The following is a 26992-nucleotide window of genomic DNA, read 5'->3' on the forward strand; positions in this document are numbered from 1 at the left end:
TCAGCTTTTGCTTCTGTTAAAAGCAAGAATTCAAGTATGGTGTGGTCTCTTTCCCCCAGAGTTCCCATAACTGCCACTTCATCCACCACATAATCTCTAGTGATTAGAATCAAGCCCAGGATAGCTGATCCTCTGGTTGCTTCCTCCACTTTCTGTAGGAGAAAGTTATCTCCAACACAAGTCAGAAATTTCTTGGAGGTCGTGTTTGGCAGAATTTGTCTTCCAACGGATATCAGGATGATTGAAGTCCCCCATTATTACTACATCATGACTCCTCGAAACATAGGCAATTTGCTTTTCAAAAGTTACATTCTCATCTTCTTGATTGGGTGGTCGGTAGTAGACTCCAAGCACCACATTCCTTTTATTACTTGCCCCATTAATTTTAATCCAGATACTCTCGGTGGAGCTACCAAGCTCATCTTCCTGTATTTCTGTGCAGGGATATATATTTTTTAACATTTAGCGTGACTCCACCTCCCGTTTATTCCTTCTGTTCTTTTTGAACAAGTTGTATCCTTCAATTGCTGTATTCCAGTCATGGGAGTCATCCCACCAAGTTTCAGTTATACCTATCAAGTTGCAATTACCCTCCTGTATTAAGAGTTCAAGTTTGTCTTGCTTTTTTCCCATGCTCTGCGCATTAGTATACAGACATCAAAAACATGTGATTTATGGCTTGGCTTCCTTACTACTTTTTTCTGAGGACTGTTACTGGTCTCTATTAGAGCCGATCTCTCTGATCCTGTTACTGTGCACAAGCCTTCATCAGTTGTTACCACCAAGTTTACATCTCCCTCCCCCTTAGGATTCAGTTTAAAGCCCTCCTGAAGGGCATATTTTGAAGGATGGCTGTGTTTTAATGCTCATGTTTCACAAAGTGTAACTTTGATAGATTTGTCCTCCACTCCTAAGCATTATGATGTTCAGGTGCTCAGCACCTTCAGCTGTCGATAACCCAGCACCACCTTTTGATCCAACCATTAAAACAGACATTGAAACAATGGCAAAAAGCCAAAACATAAAGAGGCAGCACCAGCAGCAACAGAAAATAAAACTTATTTAAAAGGGAATGTTTTCAATTGTTGCTCAGACAAATATAGAGGCAGAAGGTTCCACATACAGGGTGCCACCACAAAGAAAGCCCTCTCTCTTACACATTGCTATCAACCTTGCCTTAGAAGGCAGTGCTCAAGAGGGCTTTCTCTGTGGCACATGCAAGAGCCGAACATAATGGATGAGCAGATTCACAGGAAAGGAGATGATCTTTCAAGCACATACATCTCAAGCTGTTTTGGGCTCTAGTACGAGCTAGAATTGCAGCTAGAAATGGACTAAGCTTGGCTTTCTAGACATCCCCATAGGAAGTATAGTTGGTGGGTGCCAGGGACACGGCCTTCTCAGCAGTGGCCACAATTTTGGGACATCTTCCCTGGTGATATCTGACTGCCCCCCTGCTTTCTCCCTATTTTTAGATGGGTAGTTTTTATTCAGGCAAGCATTTGGTGCTTGTGTGTTAAATGAGATTGTGTTTTCTCCACTACTATTATTTATTCTTGCCAAGATTTTGCATGATTATGTATTTTGTATTATTGCAAACACAACCCATTTACTGAATATTGCCAGGATAGCTTCAATGGGATGCATTTTCTTGGTTGCAGCAGTTCCTAATGCCCAATGAAAAGTGGAGAAAGCTGTCCTTGACTCCAGTCCTAACCAGCCACTTTGAAGACACTGCATGCTACGCTAAGCATTGCATCAAACGCTGCCTGTTTAAGGAGCTCAGCACTATTGCAACAGCTAGAGCTTGCTGCCCCCAGCAAGGCTAAGCAAGGCAGAGAAAAGTTACACCAACAGGAAGGCCAGGACCACCACTGGCCAGCCCACTTCATGAGGGATGTTGTGGCTATTTTGGATGCTTGTTCCTCTGTAGAAGGGAGCTCTCCAAAAACTCAGAGCCTCCATTACTCACCTTTCAGTTATCATTCCCAGCCCAAGATGGGTTAATGTGTGAAAGGCCCTATGATGTATGTTCTAACCTTTAATGAGCTTTTCCAACCAAAATTGTATTATTTTTTGCCTAACGGTAGCATCAAGTTTGCTGATGGTTTCCTTGGCTGTTCCCCCCTTCCCCATTTCTCTCTCTCTCTCTCTGAAACTACTTCTTGTTGTGAAAGAACATCTGCACTATCCTCAGCATTTCATATCCCTCCTTGTCCCAGCCCCAACCCCAAGTCTTTTCTTAAAGATCTGGTGTAGCCTTGGAGCCATTTCTGTCACGTGGTCTAGTTCCATGCAGGACCAGAAACATCTGTGGGAAGGAAGTAGCCATGCCACCCCCTGCCTGTCCCACATGATCCCTGCAAACAGAAATAAACCAGAGCAGCATAGGACTGGATGACATGGAAGCAGATCCCATGTCACAACTAGGAATGCTTGGGAGCCACAGGTGGGAGCATTTTCCACTGTAGGCCTTCTTGCAGTCTTGTCTTCCCATCATGATGGCTCATGTAGATGAAGTGCCTCATACCACTGGAAAGGCTTTGCTTCCCCAACCCACGAAGCAAGTGGTCCTTGCATGTCCCCACCACGTGCCCCTATAATGGTGTTAGCAGCAATGTAATACTACTGCAGGCCTTATCAGTGGCAAATGGGCAGTGCGATTAGCTTTAACAGAGCAGGCCCAAGCAAAACGAGAAGAAGTGCTCACATATTCTAATCAAATAGAATATATTTGTGTATGTTATTTTCACCAATATATGCCTGTTTTCACTAATATACACATTTTTAAGGTGAACTTAATCCCATTTCTCCCCCATCCCTTCTTGTGGGGGAGAGGATATGCAATGGCATTGTGCATTGACTGGTGCCTTACATGCATGGCTAACATGTCAGGGGTGCCATGACTGGGGGGCAGCAGAAGAGTTTCTAGGGAGGCTGTGGGAGTCACGTGTTGCCTTGTTGCATCTTTCCCCCTCCTGCTATCATAGTGCCCTTCTTGCCTTTGCTGCTCGAGATACTGACTAGACCTCCCATGACTGTAAGGTCTGTCATGGTTATGGCCCCTCCCTAGCCTTGCCCTACCCACATCATTACAACTCCCATCAACCCCAGTAAGCATGGCCAATGGCCATTGTAGTTCAGCAGCATCTAGAGGGCCAAAGATTCCCCACACCTGAGGTAGATTAATGTCTCCAGCAGAGTGTTAAGAGACAGCCTTAAACCTGGGCTTCCTTGGACCATTGCTGACATTCTGCCCTTTGTATTAACGGTTAGACATTACCATTTTGAACTTTAACCCTGAAAGGGAAATAATCATTTTTATCAATATTCCTTCTCTCTAGCATTAGTGGACCCTGGCAGCTTAGTCAACAAAATAAAAATGCCATGTTATAAACATGTCTGAGTTGCCTTGGGATGACAAACACCTGCCATTTCTCAGCCAAACAGGATACACAAATTAAAAGCGAAGGAGAAAACAATTATACCATTTCCTCCTTATGAAAACAAGCCCACTTTCTTGGAATGCAGAAGTTTGTGAACAATGAAAGGAATTTTATTCTGCAGCTATCCAAATTGTTGGCTTCCAGGCCATGAAGCTTGCTGGGTGACCTTGGGCCAGTCACTGTCTCAGCCTAACCTACCTCACAGGATTGTTGTGAGGATAAAATGGAGATGGAGAACCATATGCACCACTTTGAGCTCCCTGAAAGAAAGGCGGGACAAAAATATAATATAAATAAAAATAAAGGTATTACATATTGCAGAATAAAACGCCACACATACACTTTATGAGACTAACTCAAGTTGGATTATTAGTCCATCTAGTTCAGTATTATCTATTCTATATGTAGCCAATATGGTGCCTTCCAGACAGGGTCAGTGTCAAGGGTCGGGCATCTGCCCAGGGCACCCACCACAGCAGGGGCCTCAAATACAACAGCTTCCCTGGAGCTGCTCCTTCTTTTCACTATTAGTTCACCCATCTCTCACTCTGGGCCAGACAACAGTGGTGGTGGTGAGGCAGAGGTGCAGCAGAGGCATCTGCCTGTGTGCTCCTTGGCACTGTCTGGAAAGCAAACAGGTGGTAGCAATGATGAGGAAGAAGGGCCGATAATGGTACAAATGAAGTAAATGTGCTGTGAAGGGTGTCTTGCCCAGGGCCCTCCAAAAACTTGTTGGCACTACAAATCAGCCTCAGCCAGCATTGCCAAAGGTGAGGTATGATGGTATTTATAGTCCAAAAGCACCTGGAAGACACCATGTTGAGTACCTCTGGTCTACACTGGCTAGCAACAACTCTCCAGGGTTTCAGACAAGGGCTGTTTCCCAGCCCTGCTTGGAGATGCCAGAGGCTGAACCCGGGACCTTCCGAATGCAAAACACGTGCTGTACCCCTAAGCTACAGGCCTTCACATGGCTCCTGTTGGAACGCCTCTCCCTACACGAACCCCCATACACTACGCTCAATATCAAAGGTCATCCTCCGGGTGCCTACTCTGAGGGAAGCTGGGAGGCTGGCAACGAGGGCCTTCTCAGTGGTGGCCCCCAAATTATGGATTGATCTTCCTGACGAGGTTGCGCCTGGCGCCAACACTATTATCTTTTCGGTGCCATGTCAAGACTTTCCTCTTCTCCCAGGCATTTTAGCATGCGCTTTAATTGGCTTTTAAATATGTGTTTTTAAATTTGTATATTTGTTTTTATGTTTTAATTGTTGAAAACTGCCCAGAGAGCTTCAACTATGGGGCGGTATACAAATGTAATAAATAAATAGTGGGCATGTTATAGCCTTCAACTCAGAAAAGGGACCATATCAAATCTATCACAGATTGTGGGGAAGCCCCTCTCTGAAATTTGGCCCCTACTGAAGAGTTGGAGGCCATCCTGAATCCTGTCTTGGGAGGATATTAGGCAGCAGCCCTAGGAGTGAGGCTAGTATTAACAGTGCATGGATCTGTGCACAGACAGAGGTGCCTAAGGCCCACATGATACAAATGTAAGCTTCATGTTTTGCGAGTGGGCAATTCACTGCCAAGCTGCCCTACTGTGAATATTGCTGAAGAGATCCACGGTATGACCCTGATCCATGTTGTTGATCTCTACCACCAAAGGAACACCCAAGCAAGGGGGAGATTAGTAGGGCCTTGGTTCTGGAATAGATGGCAAGGATATGGATAAAGGTGCTGGTTCAGGGCCACATTTAGTGGTCTTGCACCGAGGCAGAAAATACAAGTTGACTGGATGGTGTCTTGACACAACTGGCAGAGCTTCATAGTCTGGGATGCACGTAGTCAAGATGGAAGCCCTGTCCCCCGAGTACTGCATCTGTCCAGTTAAAGCACTGCTGCTTTTTCTGAAGAGGTTGGCTTTTTCTAAGCAGTGGGGTTTCAAGAAGTGGGGTAAAGTTTCTCAGGCCTCTTCTGATTTGGGGCTGGTATATAGCAGGTCTCTGCATCTAAGGATTTCTGGTCTGGGGCATGGCATGAGGTGAAGGCTGAATTTCAAAGGAACATTGGCAAGAACTTTCATTGATATTTCAATTTATATCCTGCCCTTCCTCTCAAAGGGGCCCAGGGCAGCAAACATGAATAATATAAAACATTTAAAAAGCATTCTAAAAACAGCTAAAAACGTTCAACTAGAGACAGCAGGGTTGGCAGGATCCATGTCTTTCAGCCATTAAATACCTTGTTAAACAGGTATGTTTTTAATTCCTCTTGAAAGTTGATAATGAGGGGGATAGATGCACTTCACCAGGAAGGGCATTCCACAATTGGGGAATGCCACTGAAAAGCCCCTGTCATGGATCAATACCAACTGGGGAGTCCCCAGTGGCTATACTACCAACGAGACCTCGCCTGCCGACTGTAGGTCCAAGATGGTTGATACTGGGGAGGCAGTCTTAGATATTGGAGAAGGCGCTCTTCAATCTCAAGCCATTTAGGGCTTTATATGCTAACATTAACCATTTGAATTTTGCCCGGTAGCTCATTGGCAGTCAGTGCAGTGCTTTCAGGACTGGTGAAATATGAACACCTTGTCTTAAACATTTTATATATCACTCTAAAAGAAAATATTTCACAATCTTATATTTTTCCATTTTGTTAGAAAATCACAACAGACCAGAAAAAAAGAGAAAAAAAATCTGCCCCCTCCATTTCCCCCCTCAGGCCTTCACATCCCTAGACCAGGAATGGCCATTGGCTGATGAATCAGGAGTGCTGGACATAAAGCACTCCTAGCCACAGAAACTACTTGGGACTCCAGTGACAAGTTGGAATCTAGGAAAACTCCCAGACTATGAACCTGTTCCTTCCAAAACCCAGTGTCCTAGTCTGGGTGTCTGGATATTTCCATGGAATTCCTCTGTGGGGATTGTCCACTCTTTTCCATTACTATTCTGATTTTAAAGATGGTGAACTGAGGGTGGTTGAGAGCAACCTGGTGAATCCATGCATGAGTTAAGAGTTGGATATCATCCAAGGTCCAAGACCAGCCCTGGGTTCAATGTGCTACTTGCAAAATGCTCATTTTTCCCTGAAGATAATAGCTGGGTTAGTCTGTGTTGCTGCTAAAATAACTGGCATTGTGACACCTTAGGGAAGGATGATTATGGCATAATCCACAAAAGCTGATTCAATAATACATTTGTTAGTCTTTAAAGTGCCACAAGACTCTTTGTGGGTCTCCCTGAAATCTTCACCTCGAGACCTACACACTGAAATCACTCCTTTATAGATTCATGCCCAGCTGGGTATGCAATGAATGCTAAATGATTTAGGCTGTTCTGCAGCCATACATTATACATCAAGGGGCACAGCCATAAATGACATCAAAGCCTTGTGAATGCTGCTGTTTCAGTCTGACAAGGCGCAGCCCCCACAGAAGAGCTGTCAGACAAAACAAGGCTGAAGCTTCCAAAGGAAAAAGTCCTGTGGAAATATCAGGTGGAGACAGACTCATAAATAAAAATGAGGATATTTTAAGAGCCCTTTTATTTATTTACAGAAATCTAGCCTACTAAGGTCTACGGAAGAGTATAGAGCTTAACAATTTATATCTAGAGCCATATATACCACAAATACATAATTTAGCATTTGAACATGCCATGTGCTTCGTAGCCTTCATTGTGTATGACCTCCTGTCAGGCCCAGGATGTGACTCAGGAACCAGACCAACGGCTGTAGTTAATTCGTGTTTTATTAGGGTAATGTCCAAACAAAGACTGCGTTTTCTCATGAAGCAATACAGGGATACAGGTCCTGCGGCATTGGGAGAAAGTTGACAGAGCAAGGGACTTCTTCCCGCCTGTTCTTTAAGAAGGGGCCAAACGGGCGCGCAATCTTTCGCTCCTCCTTAACTGCCCCTCAGGTACTGCCTGCCTTCCCCCCCTTCTCTCCTGTCTTTTCAGCTGTCTGCGTGTGCGCAGTGAGGGGGGAAGCATCACCCCCTCCTCTTCTGAAGTTTCCGATTCCAGGATGGGGGATAGGGGAGGGGCTGATGGTAAACTGCCTCCCCGCTTTTCGGCTGTGAGCAGCCCTCCCTCTTTCCCCTCTTGCTCTGAGCCTGAAAGAGGGGGAGGCGTGAGAATGTCCAGGGAGGGCTCAGGCTCCCCATCGCTAAGCGACCTTATCACTGGCAGTTCCTCTTGTTTCGTCTTCACTCCAAAGGGGGGGAAGTTCCTCCCCCTTCCCTCTGCCATCCATCTGAATACTCTTCTCCCAACTCTCCGGGATCCAGCTCCCCGGGATTGGGACCCCAGCTCTGCCTTCCAACACCATCCCCCCCTCCCAGGCTGTGCCCCCCCTCCCCTTGTCTGGCTTGGGACGGTGGGGAAAATGTTGATGGAAAAGTTTTACCAATTCTGGAGCATGCACATCACATGCATCTTCCCATGATCTGTCAGCCACCCTATAGCCTTTCCAGTGAATCAAGTACTGCAGCTTGTGGGGTCTGATCCTGGAATCTAAGATCTCCTCAACTTCAAACTCAAGCTGCTCATTTACCAGGAGTGGAGCTCCGGGAGGTTCCTCCGGCCGTAACTCACTGGGAGGGGCGGCTTTCGTTAAGAGGGATCGATGGAACACAGGATGTATTTTAAACGTGTCAGGCAGCTTCAGTCGGTACGCCACGGGATTGATTTGAGTTTCTATTTCGAAAGGACCCACCCTCTTGTCTTGTAATTTTCTACATTTGCCCGGCCTCTGGAGGAAGCGGGTGGACAGCCATACCTGGTCTCCCGGTTGAAGGGGGGGGCCTCCTTCCTGTGCAGGTCAGCAACTCGCTTGTACTCCGTTTTGGCTTCGTTTAACTGCTGTTTCAGTGTCTGTTGCACCGCTTGCAATTCCTTAAGGAAGTTCTCAGCTGCCGGTACCAGCATTCCTTCTGAGCTGCTTGGAAAGACTTTAGGATGGAATCCATAATTAGCGAAGAACGGGGTTTGTTGAGTGCTGGAGTGCAGAGAATTGTTGTAGGCGAACTCTGCAAAATGCAAATATGATACCCAGTCAGTCTGTTGATAGGACACATAACTTCGTAAATATCTTTCCAAAACGGCGTTCAAGCGTTCCGTCTGCCCATCTGTCTGGGGGTGATGGGCGGAGGAGAGTTTTAATTCCGTCTGCAACTGTTTCCACATTGCTCTCCAAAATTTGGCTGTGAACTGAGTTCCTCGGTCTGAGACTACGCTGTTTGGCAATCCATGCAGCCGGTAGACTTCTTTTATGAATAACTTGGCCGTTTCTTTAGCCTCTAAGGCCCCTGCACAAGGAAGAAAGTGTGCCATTTTGGTAAGTAGATCCACCACTACTAAGATGGCTGTCATTCCTTGGGACTTGGGTAGATCAGTTATAAAATCCATGGAGAGGTCCTTCCAGGGTTCGTGTGGGACAGGCAACGGTTGTAACAGTCCTGCTGGTGTCCCTGTTTGTGTTTTTGTCCGCAGACAGACAGAGCAGGACTTTACATAACTCTCAATATCCCGACACATTTTAGGCCACCAGAAGTCCTTGGCCACGTTCTGAATGGTCTTGTAAATCCCAAAGTGTCCCGCTGTGATGGAATCATGACACTGGCGTAGGATTCTGAGCCTTAATTCCCCTTCTGGCACATATCTGGCGGTTTTGAACCATAACAGTCCATTTCTCCAGTGAAAGGTTACTTCTGAGTCTTGACGTTGTCCCGTCTCCTGCTGATATTTTAGCATGTCTGAATCTTCTTGTTGTGCCTTTTTGAGTTCCTCTTCCCATGAAGGCTGGCATACTCCCAACGTTAATTTCTCTGGCAGGATTACGTACTGAGGCTGGTCCTCGGATTCACTTTCTTTGTATTGTGGCTGTCTGGATAAGGCATCCGCTCTCTGGTTTTTGGCTTGGGCATGGTAAGTAATCTGGAAGTTAAACCTAGTGAAGAACTGGGACCATCTTATCTGTCTCTGGTTCAGCTTTCTGGCGGTTTGGAGGCTTTCAAGATTCTTGTGGTCGGAGCGCACTTCAATTCGATGAGAGGTCCCCTCTAGGTATTGTCTCCAGTTTTCAAAAGAGTCCTTGATGGCCAGCAGCTCCTTCTCCCAAACTGTGTAGTTCTTCTCTGCAGGCTTTAACTTCCGAGAGAAGTACGCACAGGGGTGCAGCTCCTTCCCTTCTTGGTCTAATTGTAGCAGGACCCCCCCCGATGGCAAAATCTGAAGCATCTGCTTCCACTACGAAAGGGCGGTTCGGATCAGCAAAGCGCAGAATGGGCTCAGTAGCAAACCTTCTCTTCAGCTCCTCAAAGGCCTCGGTGGCGTTCTCTGTCCATTGAAACTTCTTCTTCCCCCTTAAACAGTCAGTCAGAGGAGCTGTTAATTTGGAAAACCCTGGAATGAACTTTCTGTAATAATTGGCAAACCCAAAAACCGTTGTACATCCTTTTTGGTGACAGATTGGCCCCAGTCCAATATGCAGCTTACTTTCCCTGGGTCCATCTCCACGCCTTCCGCTGAGATTCGATATCCAAGGAAGTCTAGAGACTTGAGGTCAAATCCACATTTCTCTAATTTAGCATACAGGTGATTTTCTCTCAGTCTCTTCAACACCGTCTTCACATGCTGGTCATGGTCTTCCTAGTTCTTTGAGAACACCAGGATATCATCTAAGTAACAGATTACATACGTGTCCAACAAGTCTCTAAACACGTCGTTCACGAATTTTTGAAAAATTCCTGAACTTCCACAAAGCCCAAACGGCATGACCAGGTATTCATACTGTCCGTAAGCGGTCAAGAATCCTGTTTTCCATTCATCTCCCTCCTTCATTCTGATCAGATTGTACGCTCGTCTCAAATCCAACTTCGTGAAGATTTTTGCAGAGCGCAGTTGGTCCAGCAACTCTGAGATCAGGGGCAGCGGGTAGCTGTTGGGGATGGTGATCTGGTTCAATGCGCGATAGTCGTTACAGGGTCTGAGTTCCCCCCCCTTCTTTTTCACAAACAATAGTGGTGCTCCAGCAGGGGATTGTGAGGGGCGTATGAATCCTCGCCTCAGGTTTTTATCCAGGAATTCCTTCAGGGCCTCCCTCTCATTCTCTGTGAGAGAGTAGATTCTCCCTGATGGGATGCTGGCTCCTGGCACTAGGTCAATCGCACAGTCGTAAGGGCGGTGGGGGGGTAAAGTCTCTGCCTCTTTTTCATCAAACACATCTTTGAATTCTTCATACTTTGGCGGCAGGGTCACTTGCTCGATCTCTTGCACTGCCCCCGCTAAAGTGTTCTTGATTCCTTCAGGTTGACAGTTCTCCTGGCAATACTGTGAGGTGAACCACACCACCGCCTCCTTCCAACTTATTTTGGGTTCATGCTTTGCTAGCCAGGGCATTCCCAGAATCACCTCAAAGTTCGAGAGATCTGACACGTATAGCGAAATGAACTCTTCGTGCCCAGGGATTTGAAGTTTCACTTCCTCCGTGGCTTGTGTCACCCCTCCTGACTTCAGGGGTATCCCATCGATAGTCTCCACAGCTAGGGGAGCGTCCAGTTTCCACCGGGAAATTCCATGACGCTTGACTAACTTTGCATCAATAAAATTTGTGGAGGCTCCACTGTCAATTAAGGCAGTGGAATTAAACACCACTCCTCTGGAAGTTGTAATCCGAATAGGCAAGACCAACACCCCCTTTGAGGGAGGTTGGATCGTTGGGGGGCCTTTATACAACGCTGCCCCCAGTCCACCGGCCTGCACGTGGACTGGGTGTTCTAGTTTCCCGACGGCTCGGCTTTGCCCCCTTTCAGTCCACAGTCTCTGGCCACATGGCCCGGCTTTGAACAATAAAAGCATAAACGTTCCCGGCGTCGTCTTTCCTTTTCTTCTTCCAACAGTCTTGGCCTAGCCCCTCCCTGTCCCTCAGTTGCATTACCTGCCATCCCTGCAGTGGGAAGGGTCTTGTTGCGGGATGCTGAGGCTGAGTATCTCGGGACCTCCTGCTTCCTTTCCAGGCGCCTTCCTTCCATCCGGTGATCTATCTGTAGGCATAGCCGGATGAGCGCTGGTAGGTCAGCGGGGGGGGGGGGAGGTCCTGGCCAACTCATCCAGGATTTCAGCATTTAATCCACTCTGGTACATAAACATCAGGGCGGCGTCATTGTAACCAGTTTCCTGGGACAGAATTTTAAAAGCGTTAGTGTACTCGGAAACAGTCCCTTTAGCTTGCTTCAGAGCGCCTAGTTGCCGCGCTACTGTTTCAGCCCTTTGCGGGTCTTGAAACATCTCGGTCATCTCCTGTATAAATCCTCTGTACCTTCCTAAGACAGTATCCTTTCTCACGAGATACGGAGTCACCCATTTTGCAGCTTCTCCCTCCAGGAGGCTAATCACGAAAGCTACTTTAGCCCCATCGTCTGGAAATTCCGTGTGCCTGACATCCAGATATAACTCACATTGAGCCACGAAGGTTGCCAACTGATCACTTTGTCCCGCGTATTTTGGGGGCAATCCAATGGGAACCTTTACTACGGCAGCTGGAGGGGCTGTTCGCATCTGGTCTATCGTGGCCTTGAAGGTTTGATTATCCTTCTTCAGCGCCTTGACTGCTGCTAGCAGGGCTTGAACATCCGTCTGCAAATCAGCTACCTTAGTCCTCAAGAGTTCCACTTCTTCCGTCTCAGAAGTGGGGTTCGTCCCCCCCGCTGCTCCCTTTGACATCTTGTCCCAGTCAAGTGAAGAGAGCGTTGAGGGTGATTTAGGTGGCTCTGTCAAGCTGTCAGGCCCAGGATGTGACTCAGGAACCAGACCAACGGCTGTAGTTAATTCGTGTTTTATTAGGGTAATGTCCAAACAAAGACTGCGTTTTCTCATGAAGCAATACAGGGATACAGGTTCTGCGGCATTGGGAGAAAGTTGACAGAGCAAGGGACTTCTTCGCGCCTGTTCTTTAAGAAGGGGCCAAACGGGCACGCAATCTTTCGCTCCTCCTTAACTGCCCCTCAGGTACTGCCTGCCTTCCCCCCCTTCTCTCCTGTCTTTTCAGCTGTCTGCGTGTGCGCGGTGAGGGGGGAAGCATCACCCCCTCCTCTTCTGAAGTTTCCGATTCCAGGATGGGGGATAGGGGAGGGGCTGATGGTAAACTGCCTCCCCGCTTTTCGGCTGTGAGCAGCCCTCCCTCTTTCCCCTCTTGCTCTGAGCCTGAAAGAGGGGGAGGCGTGAGAATGTCCAGGGAGGGCTCAGGCTCCCCGTCGCTAAGCGACCTTATCACTGGCAGTTCCTCTGTTTCGTCTTCGCTCCAAAGGGGGGAAGTTCCTCCCCTTTCCCTCTGCCATCCATCCGAATACTCTTCTCCCAACTCTCCGGGATCCAGCTCCCCGGGATTGGGACCCCAGCTCTGCCTTCCGACACCTCCCAACAAACCTCCAGTGTAGGTTATTATAATAATGGGAACCATTATTCTCACTGTGTGGATGGGGGAATGGAGAATGACTGGGGCCATAGCGCAGTGGTTAAGAGCATCTAGCTTGCAGGCAGAAAGAATTTGGTTCAATCCCTGGCATCCCTACTACAAAGAACTCTTCTGGGGGGTCCTCCCAAACCCAGGGCAGTTAGTCCTGACTAGGTACAACCTATGCCTCCTTTGTCAGGACTGAGTTAAACCAACACCAACCCTGTAATGCAAGTAGCCTACCACCACCCCTTAAACCTGGTCATCCACTCTTGGCCAAGAGGACGCCCAATGAGACAAAAATAAAACTACCAAGGATTCCAAAAGACAAGAGCAAAAATTCACTCCTTGTGTTAGAGCCTTAAGGCAAAATACCCAGTTATATGGTAGTCAGTGGCTCAATGGCCAAGGTGCTGGATTCAGACAAAAATTCCCCTGCAATGAACAGACACTAATAAATAAGAGGTAATCTTCATTAAAATAAAATTATAAGGGCAAAAATATAGCAGCAAAATAGTCCCAGAAGATTAGGTACTTTAGCAAAAATACAGAGAGTTCAATCACAGGACAAAAACAACAAATTTGCCTCTATACTCACACATTATAGGAAGACAGACACAATAACTGCAAAGTTTCACATCTCCCCCCGAGACATATAGCCGGAAGAGCTGTTGGAAAATAGCCCACCACCATCAGGTAACACCAAGAAACATTAGGGAACAAAAACCCAGAATGGTAGTTCTATTTTTATGGGGAAAAGCCCAGCAACAACCAGGAATTAATTAACCAGAGAGCTTTCTGATGATAGAATCTTCCAGAGCTTTCACACCTAACAGTCTCCAACCTTCCCAGCCTTGAGTACCAGTCTCAGCTGATGAGCAGGTGTTCTCACTATTTGCCTAATTAATTGGATTCAACTGTGGGAATTGACAGTCTCATGGCCTTCTAGAGGCCCTAATTCAGGCAAGATATTTTCCCTACAATTCCCTGCCATACAACCATCTTTATTAGCAAACCAGGCGTTCTTGATATGTTCTTGACACCTACCTCCCAGGTCGGGTGGGAGATATCCCTGCCTGAAACCCTAGAGAGCTGCTGCAGTCAGTGTAAGGTTAGGTTCCTATGATCATGGGTAATGCCACAGTAGAATTCTCCAATCTATGTTCCAACTACTTATCCATTGGACCAGCACAAGTGCTGTCTAAAAGGGGCTTCTTTCTTTATTGGGTGCTGATCAAGTAACAACAATGCCTTTGTTTAGCACTGCTGTATATGTTAGAACATCAGCACATTCCTTTCATAAATACGGTAATGTATTATTACAACTCACTGGCAAAGTCCAAGACTGAAGGGAAAAATCCAAGAGGCAGCTGAGGTGGTGGAACGGTGCTTGGAGGTGGTGAAGGGCTGGATGTGGGCCAATAAACTGAGACTGAATCCCCAAAAGACAGGGGTTATGTCTCCAAAGTCCTCATGTTTGGGTGGAGAGATGGCTTGTTCTGGACAGGGTAGCACTCCCTTGGAAGGAACAGGTCTGCAGCTTGGGGCCGGGATACTCCTGGATCCAACTTGGTCACTGGAGGCTCAGGTGCCTTTTCCCAGCTCTTGCTGTTTCACCAGCTATGCCCCCTTTTGGACAGAGATGACTTGGCCACAGTACTTCATGCTCTGGTAACTTCGACTGGATTATTGCAATGTGCTCTATGTGGGACTTGAAGATAACTTGGAATCTCATATAACCCCTATTTTAAAACAGCTGCTTGGCTTGCCAGTTTGTTTTCGGGCCCTGTGCTCATGCTAGTGTTTAAAACCCTCAATGACTTCGGTCCCAACTATCTGAATGTACGCCTCCCTCCCTACAGACCCTCAGCAACTTTTGCTCGTTCCCCCACCTTCAGGAGCTTGGGGGGGGTGGCCTGGAAAGGGCATTCTTTGTGGCAGCCCCTAAATTGTGGAACTTCTTCCCCAGAGATGCGTCCGGCAACCTCGCTATACAGCTTGAGGCGAATGCTGAAGATGCTGCTCTTTCCCCTGGCCTTTGACACCTGAGACGTATATTTTTAGGCCCTGCCCTATTTTGTGATTCTGGTTGTTTTTCACTGTCTTTAACACTGTATTTTAAGGTTGTTGCAACCTGCCATAGGACCTCTGGGTGAAGGGCAGGCAATAAATGCGAATGCTAATAATAAAAAATACTTCCTGATGTCTGCCCTGACATTCATCTTCATTGGATAGCTCCAAGTTCTCCTGCTGGGAGGAAGGGAGTGATACAAATTAAATAATAAATAAATAAATATTATGAAAGAGGAAGAAACAAGTCTTTCTACCCACTTTCTCCACACCATGCATGCATAATTATGAAAGAGGTGATAAACAACAAGTACTTTGGGAAGTCTTTGGATTGGAATTTCACTACTGGAAATGGAAAATGGACTGCCTTCAACTTGATGCCGACTTATGGTGACCCTATGAATAGGGTTTTCATGGTAAGCGGTATTCAGAGGTGGCTTTACCATTTCCTTCCTCTGAGGCTGAGAGGCAGTGACTGGCCCAAAGTCACCCAGTGAGCTTCATGGCTGTGTGGGGATTCAAACCCTGGTCTCCCAGGTCGTAGTCCAGCACCTTAACCACTACACCACACTGGCTCTCTACTGGATTATGCATTAAAGACTTTACTGCTAGGACTTCACAGCAACTTACCAATGCTCAGCATGGGTACAAATTTGTTGATATCATTCCGGGTGAGTGGTGATGCCACTATATGCCTTTAATACAGGGAGTGACATCCCTGCAAGGGGAACATCACTGGTGGGCCAGTTGTGGCGAACAAACCTCAGCTCAATCCAGATGTGACAAAGTTGCAGATGATAGCATCGGGGGCTCCTCGGTAGACCAGGAGGTTGGGGAAATGCCTGCTCTGGATGAGGCCACACTCTTCTGTAAGGATCAGGTATGTAGCCTGGGGATTCTGTTTGGTCAGGACCCACTTCTTAGCCATATACACAAAGGCTAGGTAGGTTCTGTATTTAACAGAGAACTACCAGACAAGGCGAGGCCCTTTGGTGCAGAGTGTGTGTAGTGCTGAGCTAAAACAGGAAGCTACACTTTGCAAGCATTTTTGTGTCTCCCCCCAAAAGGCCCCCATTTTAGCCACAACGGGTGTGAATATGTCCTCCCAAGAGGAATGGGTCCTTGTTGCCAAGGCTGACGCCTGTTGCTTTGCAACATTTCGCTGTAGTGGAATTGCCACAGTGCCATGAGGGAATGTTTCTGTTGATCAGGCAATGTGGTTATATCAATGTACATGGAAAGGACGGACTGGTTTTGCTTGTCCCTCAGTGATGCCGCTACAGTGGAATCTGGCAGCTCTGATGTCAGTGGAACAGTGAATCCACCCTGGGTTTTAGACCAGACTTCCAAGGAAAGTCCTCCACTGTGCCCCAGAGCTACATCTGCTGACTACATAGCTGTGGCATCATTATGATTCCCGTTTAGCTTGGTTTATGTAGCAAAGAAGAAAGACACCTTAAAAATTGCATGGAAGGAAGCTGAGCCGCAAATAGATCCACAAGGCTTCAAGGGACAGATGGTGCATCTGGGCGAAAGAAGAAGCATTTTAAACAGGACGCTAAAATGGACAACTTTTATGTTGTATCTGCTCTTAACTTCTAGGATGCATTCAGTGAAAGATATCAGATAAAGATATTTTAGTTCCAAAAGGGGCATACAAAAAGTGGTGGGATCCTAAAATCAGAAAAAAGGACACTTTCTGAACCTGAATAATGAACATTAACACCAACATGCATCCCACCCCATCTTCTGAAGACTGTGTGGGACTTTGAAGACAAAGCATCCTTGGTGATACTTATTTATTTATTTCTCTGCTAATTTTAAGAAAACACATTGCTATTCTCCATCTGTGGATGACCAAAGGCCTTGATCAGATTCTCTGAGGTCGGTTGCTCAGACAGTCCCAAAACATCATACTTTACTTTGGCAGATGCCATCATCTACCACATCGTCATCTTTGCCAAGGACTGGCAAGTAGCCGCCTTCACGGGGTAAACACCAGCACCAGCCAGCACCGGTGAGGTCCAGAGTGGCAAAGTTGTAGCCAGTCATGTCCAGTAGCTTGAAATCCACAGTGTCCAGACTGGAATGAATCTCATTGAGCTTTTGCCAGTATAACCAGGTCATCACCAAGCCTACTACCTGCAAGAAAAGATGGAGAGAAGAGGAAGTTGTTAACACTGATCTTTTAAAATTATGACAGTGTGTGTGTGACGGCCAGAGTTTTCCTGATGCAGCAGGCTCAGTATGTATAACCCAAGCAAAGCAGCCTCAAGCCTGATCAGGACTGAAGTAGAGCCTGCAGGCAAAGTCCATTGCAATTAAGAATGCCTCAGTGTCCCAGCACAGCAGCAGAGGGCAGTGGGTCCATTTGGGTGCCCTTGGGAGTGGACTTTCTTAGCACCAGTGGGTAACAGAGGCCCCTTTGGCTGGTCCTACTCTGCCTCCTTTCTAACAGTTCTAGTAGCAGATTGCTCTTAAAATCCAAATCACACTCTTTGGTGATTAAGTCCAAATGCCTCCCGGGCGTTATTGCCATTGGGTCCCGGCTGCTGGCCCTGTTGGATCTCTAGCTCTGGCTGCTAATTTTTAATATTATATACGCAGGGAGTAGGGTTGCCAGGTTCAGGGCCTGATCCTGATCCTGTATCTTTAGGAGAAGAGAAAGTCAGCCAAAAGTGCAGGTGTTCTTGCAACTCTGTAATGGGAAAAACCACAAAGTGGAATTCTCCCTCCCCCCTGCCCAACTTCTAAAGATACAGAAGACGCCTCCAAGAACCTTGCAACCCTAGCAGGGATGGCTATTTCCCAATTATGTCTATTTTAAAGTCTCTGCATGTTCTGGTATGAGCAATTATATGAAAGAACATGAAGGCAGGGAGGGAGGGAGGGAGGGAGGGGCATGGGGGAGGTATGAGTCTGAGAGGGAGAATGAGCCCAGAGAGGAAGGCTGACTCTTTAAAAATATGTTGCTGAATATTGCATTTAACAGAATAAATATACCTTTCCCGCAGCTACACACCCAAGTGGATCCCATCCTTTGTCTAAGGAGTTCAGGGCAATCAATGTAGATGCGGTCTCCCCATTTTACCTTCACAACAATTTGGGATTTGGCCATGCTGGCTGAGGCTGATGTGAGCTGGAGTTCAACATCTGGAGGGCATTACTTTAGCAATTCCTGGCATAGAATCATAGAGTTGGATGTGACCTCAAAGGTTATCTAGTCCAACCCCCCGGTGATGCAGAAAATCCACTGCTACAGCATCTCTGATAGGTGGCCCTCCAGGCTCTGCTGGTGCTAGACAGTGCACAATAATTCCCTTCTCATTTTATCATTCTCCATTCACTTTAACAAATTTGTTCTACATTCAGGTCTTTGAAAGATTAACACACCATTTCATTTCTATTCCTCTTTTGGGATCAGTTCTAGGGTTGTTTTTTTGCAAAGCCCCAATAACTTCAAGTTTATTTCATTCAAATACGGGTCCTGCAGTTTAAGAACTCTACTCCCTGAAGCTCATTTTTGAAACGATTGTTCATATTGTTTTATAATTGTTATTCCATATGTTATAAAGAAGCCTAATTTACACTGCATTGTAAAGAAACTCCCATGGTAGCCTCCAGCAAGAATAGCCCAGTTTGTGACTCAGCCTCTTAAGTATCCCTCTGGAAATCCTCTTAAGTAATGGCACACACTTCCCAGTTCCCTGAGCAGTGAGAGGTGAGGCTATGCTACACAAGCCTGTTGATATTTTCTCAGAAGTAAAGTCCCAATGTGCTTAATGCCAAACAACGATTTAGCATAATGAACACAAGCAGGACTGAGCATGGGTGAGATTCAGGCCTATACAGCAACTTTAAGACAGAAGCTGACTTGTTTAACTACAGCTCTTTTTAAAGCCCAGTCTGAGCCAGAGTCTATGAAAGCAAAACTAGATGCTGCTGAAATCCTTCTCCAGGGAATAGCAGAGGAGGAGGCATACGGAAGCTTGAGCCTCGCTTGGGCTTCTTCTGGCTCACACACATATAATCCAACCACGGTTAAACCATGGTTGTGAGGATGGTTACATGCAAATACAGCTACTGTGTTTGCTAGGATTTGATTCCAAAGGACTGTAATCTCCATTTCCTTTGGATGAGAGAGCACTGGAGCCTGATCATAATACTGTTTTTGTTTTCTTTTTGGAAATATGCAAGCAGATTGTAAGTTGTTTTAAATTGTTTTTAAGGATCTGAGAACTGGCTTGCTTGTATACCCTGATTTTATATGTTTATATGTTTTATATTTTTGTAGGTTCTTAATGAAATGTACTTATTTTTATCTGGAAGCCGCCTTGAGTTCCAGTTTGGAAAAAGGGCGGGATATAAATAAAGATGATTATGATAATAATAATAATAATAACAACAACAACAATATCCTCTAGACCAGCTGAAGCAGCTTCCTTTGCTCTGCTCAGTTAGGAGTCAGGAAACAGAATAAAACTCCCAGTACACACAATCTGAAGCAGGATCAACCTGTTTTTCAGAGTCTGCTTGCTTGTTTCTATTATGCTCTGAATGTAAGAATGTAAGAAAAAGAGCCCTGAAGCTGGATCAGACCAATAGTCCACCTAGTCCAGCATCCTGTTGTCATAGTGAACCAGATGCCTCCATGGGAAACCTGCCAGCAGGATCTGGATGCTACAGTGCTCTCCCTACTTGCAATTCCCAGCAACTGGCATTCAGAAACATACTGCCTCCGACCATGGAGAGGAGAACATACTAGCCATCATGGCTAGTAGCCATTGAGAGCCTTATCCTCCACAAATGTGTTTAATCCTCCTTTAAAACCATCCACGTTAGTGGCAATCACTACATTTTGTGGGAGCAAATTCTACCATTAAACTCAGCACTATTGAAGAAGTACTTCTTAATTTCTGTCTGGAAACTTCCAATATTCTGCTTCACTAGATGGGCCTTCTTGGAAGATGGACTGCTGGCAAGTGATGGGTTGCACCTCACAAGGACTGGGAAGAATGTTTGGCCACAGCATGGCAAACCTCATCAGCAGGGTTTTAAACTGAATCCTAACGGGGAGGGAGACATAAACTTGGAGGTAACAATTGATGAAGGCTTATGCACAGCAACAGGAATGGAAAGAACAGCTCTAATGGGGCCCATAAAAATGTAGGAAGGAAGCCAGGTCATAAATCACATGATCTTCAATGTCTGTATACTAATGCCCAGAGTATGGTAAATAAAGACAACAAATTTGAACTCTGAATACAGGAGGGTAAATACAACTTGATAGGTATAATGTTCAGATGAGGGCAACAAAGATGATAAGGGGACTTAAAACAAAGCCCTATGAGGAGAGACTGAAAGAACTGGGCATGTTTAGCTTTGAGAAGAGAAGACTGAGGGAAGATAGGATAGCACTATTTTAAGTACTTGACAGGTTGCCACACAGAGGAGGGCCGGGATCCCTTCTCAATCGTCCCAGAGTGCAGGACATGGAATTATGGGCTCAAGTTGCAGGAAGCCAGATTTTGACTGAACATCAGGAAAATCGTCCTAACTGTTAGAGCCATACGACAATAGAATCAATTACCTAGAGAGATAGTGGGCTCTCCAACACTGGAGGCATTCGAGAGGCAGGTGGACAGCCATCTGTCGGGAATGCTTTGATTTGGATTCCTGCATTGAGCAGCGGGTTGGACTCAATGGCCTTATAGGCCCCTTCCAACTCTACCATTCTATGATTTGCACTATATGGGCCACTATTAATATTGTAGATAACTGGATGGAGAAGCACCAATAGCAACTGGGATTTTAGTAACATCCTGGCCACCATCAAAAGCTATAAACTAGGTCTCTGTTATCTCAGATCAAGAGACAGCTTGATATCGTATGTTGTCACAAATAAATATAGAGCTATTTTCTGCTTACAAGTGCTACTTCTTCATTTGCAAAGTGGGCTTATTTATAACTTTCTGATTTCACCTGACATTTTCCTTCATAATGGTTCCAATGCAGCAATTGTAAGCAATATACTGTAACAGAGAATGTGTTCTGTTCTTCAGAAATAATCAGATAGAAGCTGTTAGCTAGAGAACAGATGCTGATGATAAATACTAATTGTGAGAGCATTAATCAGCACCATCCTGTGTTCACTAGGAACAGCAGGCATTTAGGCAAAATCGGGGAAATTGCTTGATTTGCTTTAACTCCTTGATAACTCAAATAACAGCTTATTTGCAGGGAAACAGTTTGGACCAAATTCAATCAAACTGTGGCTTACACAGACTGACTCCCCCCCTCCCCCAGGTTATATTGCAAAAGAATCATTGGTGCTCATTATATGTGCGCTCAGAAGTTTAGTCCTATGTTTGTGATCACAGATCGTGTAGGTTTTTGTGTATGTGTGTGCTTTAAAAATCTGCAATGCTTATTTGATCAGAGACTCTTAGCAGGAAAAAAATCAATGGATGTTCACATCAGTCTTTCAAGTGTCTTAAAAGCTATCAGATCTCTCTAGATAATGACAGGTTTTTGGTTCCACCAGCCACAAAGAAAAGTAACTGGGATGACAATTTTATTTGGCTCAACTTCCATTCAGTGTTTAAACATTGCTTGGTTCACATTAAAGGCTTCATCTCACTTTCTCAATGGGACCAGCATTTCTGGTAAGGCTACAGTCCTGTGGACTTACACAAAATGATCCAACTACTTCTACTATTATCCTACTATTTCTACTTGGCAAGGACAATTACAGATTGTCTGGTACATTATTGTTGTTGTAGTAAGAAATATATGGTAGAAATATAATGTATGCCATAGATAAATCAAAACCATATACTTGTCCCTGAAAAATCACCACCCGTTTTTTGTCTTAAACTTATTTTTTTAAAAAATTGAATTAAGCTTCACTGCTGCAATAAATCAATACCCCCAAACTATCCCTTGCTCCAGCAACAGACAGTACAAAGAAATGCTGTAAGATATTTCCACCCTAACCTTCAGCACATAGCACCCATTGGTACCACCTGTAGTACAGTGACAAATTCAGAAGTACAGGGTCCCTGCATGATAGTCACAGCACACCCCTCACAGCCATGCCACTGCACAGCCACACCCTGTTCTAAGATTATACAACCTTTATTAGTATGGGACCCTCTTTGTAAGCTCAAAAAAATTGTCCCCCCCCCAATTGTAATTTTAGTCTCTGTTAACTGAAAAAATTGTTCATGGCAAAATCACATATCCAAATGTCCCTTTCCATAAAAATCTCCCTGCAGACAAGGAGGTGTTGCTTTCTTTTCTTAATGCAAAGGTCCAATCAAATTGGTATCCCCCTCCTGCTCCACACACACAGGCTGAAGATGTCGGTTACAGTGTCAGACTAAGATCCAGGTTTAAATCCCCACCCAGCCACTGGATGACCTTGGACCAGACACAGTCTCTCAGCCTGATCTATCTCACAGGGTTGATGTAAGGATAAAATGGAAAGGAGGAGAACTTTGTGCACCACCTTGAGCAACTTGGAGGAAAGGGGGGATATAAATGCAGTAATAATTAAATAAATACATTTCAGCTGCAGTATGTGGACCCCTGCCTCAGCCAACCTGCTGACCTTTTAAAAATAATAATGATGATGATAATTGCAAAACAGCATTGTGGTAGTGGTGGGGATGCTAGAATGTGAAGACAAAAGGGTGGATAGATTGAGGGGGGCTAGTGCTTTTAGGCCTTGAACTGACGACTTGGTTAGCATGCACTTGGGGAATGAGAGTGGAGCAGAAGACAGATCAGCACACGCACAAACACACCTGCCCCTCGTGCAAACATCTGCAGGTGTGCATGCATTTGGGCACGTGGGAAGCCCTCAACTGCCACAGCATCTTGGACAGAGAGATGGGGGGTGGTGGAGTGTAGGTGGAAGAAAAGGGGGATGCTGGCACACGCATTTAGCCTCAGATATGTGGGTGAGCAAGTCCTGAGCTTCCTCACTGCTCCTTGGCATCATCTGGGCTGAAGGCGAGATCTGGGTGGCCTTGCAAATAAGAATAATTTCTAAAAGGAGGTGGCAGTGAAGCAGGAGTCAAGAAAGGCAGGCAGGCCGGCTGCCAGGAAGGAAAGGGGAAAGCAGTCTTTCCTTGCAGCCTTGCTTCTTTTTGCTTCATGAAAAGCCCTCTCCTCTCGTTCAGAGTAAGGGTGTCATCAGCAGCGGCAGTGTGAGGAGACGGGAGTTGGCAATAGTAATCCCCTCTTCTGCCAGGTAGCTCCACCCTCAGCCTCCTTTGGCGTCTGCCATACATGGTATAGGCCAGCCTTTCCCAACTAGTGGGCCACCAGATGTTGTAGGACCACAATTCCCATCTTTCCTGACCATTGGCAATGCTGGCTGAGGCTGATGGGAGTTGTGGTCCAACAACATCTGGTGGCCCACTAGTTGGGAAAGGCTGGTATAGGCAGATGCCTGCCCTTGGCGCACCTGAAAGATGCTCTGGGCTTCAGCAAAAGCCCTCTCCTCTTGTTTGGAACAAGAGGAAGGTGTCATCTACAGTGGCAGTGGGGAGCAGACAGCGTCCAGGGAGTGAAGAGTTTTTTAAAAAAATTAATAATTCATTTCTTTATTGTTCGTGGCCCCCTATGGATTACTTCACGGCCCCCATGGGGTCACAGCCCCCAGGATGGGAACCACTGTTCTAAGATGAGCTTTCAGTCTCTAACTTTGTTTGGAGTACTTTCCCTTACTGATGTACTGCAATGATAAATGCAGATCTCCATGCAAAAAAGAGCATCTAGCTGAAAGGCTAGATCCAAGGCAGATCTAACCTTTCAGATAGATCTACTATTTTCTGTGCACATGTGGGCAAATGTATGAAGATGCTATAAGGTAAGGAACTTCCTTTGCTGAGTTTCCCTTTTTGGTTGTCATACTAAGACTCAAAGTAACTGCTTTTGGGCAGAGCTTATGAGTTTTAGGAAGAAGGTTAAGCATAGAAATTCCTGTTCTTAACCTCTGGTGTTGGCTGCACCTCTCTCTCTCTCTCTCTCTCTCTCTCTCTCACTGGAATATTCATTTGCATTTCACCTTACCATGTACAACACACATATATAAGAACGTCATTAAAAGCTGAAACACCACCACCACACACACACACTTTGTCTCCCCCGAACATATTTTCTCTCTCTTTCTCTTCTCCTCCCCTACTACTTCTGACTACCACACATCTTCCCCCTCCCCTCTCTTTTTGCTGCTGGGTTGAAAATAAGATCCTTGCTAACACAGAGACTGAAGGCTGTGCAGCAGAAAGACCCCCTTTAACCCAAGTTCTTCCCTCCCTCCTTTTCCACTTTCCCTTGGTTGCTTGTTGTCTCCACACTCCTCAGTCCTTCCCACAACAGACATTCCTAGGAGCAAATCAGCATGAAAGGGGAGTGTGTTAGCTACTGGGAAGAGTCTTCTCAATGGCTGACTTGTCTCCCTTCACTCTGATTAGCTCCAATCATCAGGAAAGAACATTGGAGACATAGGGACCCTGTTCCCCAAAAAGTAAGTGGTCCAAGACCCCCTGGGACTCTGGACACAACCCTGGGTGCTGCATATACTCTTAAAATTAAATCTCAAGGAAAGTAAAAAAAGTAGAATAAGGCTGAGAGGATACAGAGGAAAGGAGAGGCAGCCAGCAGCCAAGGTGATAGTTGTTGTTGTTGTTATTATTATTATTGTCTTTATTTATACCCCGCCATTTTTCCAAAACTGGAACTCATGGCGGCTTCCAGATAAAAAATACATATAATTAAAAACATACAAAGTCTACATGTATATTTCATGTTTCAATGTGTATTTCCTGTTTCAGAGAAACGTAGAAAGCTGTGTAAGCTAGACAGAACACTATGTAAAGCATACAAACCGTTTCTGTCTTTTATGTGAAGGTCTAGCTGCGTATCATTGTTACACAGGAACTGCCAGCTCAGACCGTGGGCCCATCAAGCCCAGCACTGTCTGCACCAGATTTCCCTAACCTGGTGTGCACCACCTATTTTTGGACTACAACTCCCATCAGCCCCAAGATGGTCCAAAGGAGGGCACCAGGTTGGGGAAGGCTGATCTGCAACTGCATTGACTTGCAGCAGCTCTCTGGAGTTTTAGGCCTTAGAGGTCTCTTCCAGCCCTACTGGAGATGCTGGGGATTGAACCTGAGACCTTTTGCATGAAAAACAGGTGCTCTATCACTGAGCCAGCAGAATTATTTTCTTCGTCACCAGTACAAATCAATGTATCTGAAGCACTCAGATATCCCCAAACCACAAGTATGTGTGGCAATGTCTGGGTAAATTCAGGGAATGCTGGAATGGGGTGCAGCAGTAGGGAGGATTGGTGGCAGGGGTTGATGGTAGGGTTGCCAACTCTCCATGTTTGGCGTGGAATGACCAGGAACTGAGCTCTATTCTCCAGGAGAACTGCCAACCCTCCAGGTCTGGCCCCAAGTCCAGGAATTGACCCTGATCTTCAAGAACCTCTTGAGGCCAATACTGGAGATGTGACAGGCCACCATTGTGGTTCCACAGCAGCCTGTCATCTCAAGAGGCCTGAGCAAGAAGGTGCAGGAGATACAAAGCTGGTTAATGGTAAAGAGAAAAACCATGGAAACCAGTCCTGGGTAAACATTGCAAAATAGAGTTAGGAGACTGGTAGGGGTGCAGAGACAGACAGGAGTGACAGAGAGGAGGAGCTAAGTATTCAAAAACAGTTCCCTGTATCTCTCCGTAGCTAAGCGTGTTGCCGCTGCATGCTGCCTGAGCCAAGACTGTGCAAACCAAATGCTTCCAAGAACATTGCCTGATTCTGAAACTGCAAATATATATATATATATATTGCAGGCAGACAAAAGCAACCAGCATAGCAGAAAATATTTTGGCACCAAAATCACTACAACTTTTGCTTAACGATTTGGATAATGCACAGTTTTTTCAGTTGGGTATGACACCTCCAACGAGGAACACAGGAAATGCTTCCCATTAACTGTATGTTATTTTTCGGTGATAGAGGGATTTAAGCATGGCTTGCTTGATCTTTACAATGACGAGGTAAGTGAGGCAATTGCGACATGGATCTCCGATATTCTACAGAAGAATTGTCTCAGCATTCACAGTGTGTCTTCTTATGTGGTTGACAATGCCTCTGTACATTTTGGAAAACACAAGTCAGTGTATCAGAAATTAAAACAATTTCATGACCACAAGAGGGATGCATATGTCATATAATCCACAATTGCCTCAAACATGGGATGAAGGCTTTGAGTTTTGCTGTGAAGACACTGGAATGTAATGATGTCAGCTCCACAGAACTCCTTGGTGTCTTGGAAAGCCTCCCTTCAAAACTGAACAGGAGAACAGAGGACAAATTATATGGAAGATCAGCCCAAGTCATTTTGCACACTGTGTCTCCAGCTGACAACAGAAAATCCAGAGAGGAAGCCTATAAGACACTGACACAGTGCACTGAATCCCTAGAGAAATGGTATGATGATGAAACATCGCTTTTTTTAAAAAAATGTCAGTGCTCACAATGATGTAAAATGGGCAGATTTACAGGCTCTTGCTACAGTACTCCACATTGAGATTGACATTGACAAAAGTTGTATGAGGACTACTGTGTTTTACAGCAAATAAAGAGATTGTCTCCAAGGAGCAGAATATAGATTGGAGATGGGTGGAGGTTTTCAGACAAATGCCAGAGGACAGTGGCAGCCAAATGAAGAAACTGGTCTCTTTCACACTTTCTATTCCTGTGTCTGAAGCCTACTGGGAGAGTTTTCAGTTTAATGACACAACTGTGCAACAAAGACAGAAACAGCCTGAGTGACAGCATTGTGAAGGCTGAGCTGCAGGTGAAATGGAACGTTAATATGACCTGTGCAGAGTTTCTGCACTTCTTAAAAAAGAACCCAGATCTTAGCAAATAGCAAGAGGCCAGCCCAAATATCAATTTAAAAAGCAGGAAGCGGATGACAAGCAACCCAGCT

General features: G+C 45.7%; 1 protein-coding gene across 4 annotated transcripts in view; it reads right to left on the bottom strand.

The window, feature by feature from the left end:
* Positions 1–16309: 16309 nt before the first annotated feature.
* LOC133368586 (tetraspanin-15-like) overlaps positions 16310–26992 on the bottom strand; it is a 138189-nt gene continuing 127506 nt past the window's right edge. The window contains exon 7 of one of the 4 annotated variants that reach the window (XM_061593004.1): positions 16310–17120. In XM_061593004.1, coding sequence (XP_061448988.1) covers positions 16890–17120 — 231 coding nt within the window. In that variant the 3' untranslated portion in view covers positions 16310–16889. The remainder of the gene's footprint in view (positions 17121–26992) is intronic. The other 3 variants (XM_061593002.1, XM_061593003.1, XM_061593001.1) reach the window with 3 other exon arrangements.

Source organism: Rhineura floridana, chromosome 12, assembly GCF_030035675.1.
Source record: "Rhineura floridana isolate rRhiFlo1 chromosome 12, rRhiFlo1.hap2, whole genome shotgun sequence".
Classification (NCBI taxonomy): Eukaryota; Metazoa; Chordata; class Lepidosauria; order Squamata; family Rhineuridae; genus Rhineura; species Rhineura floridana.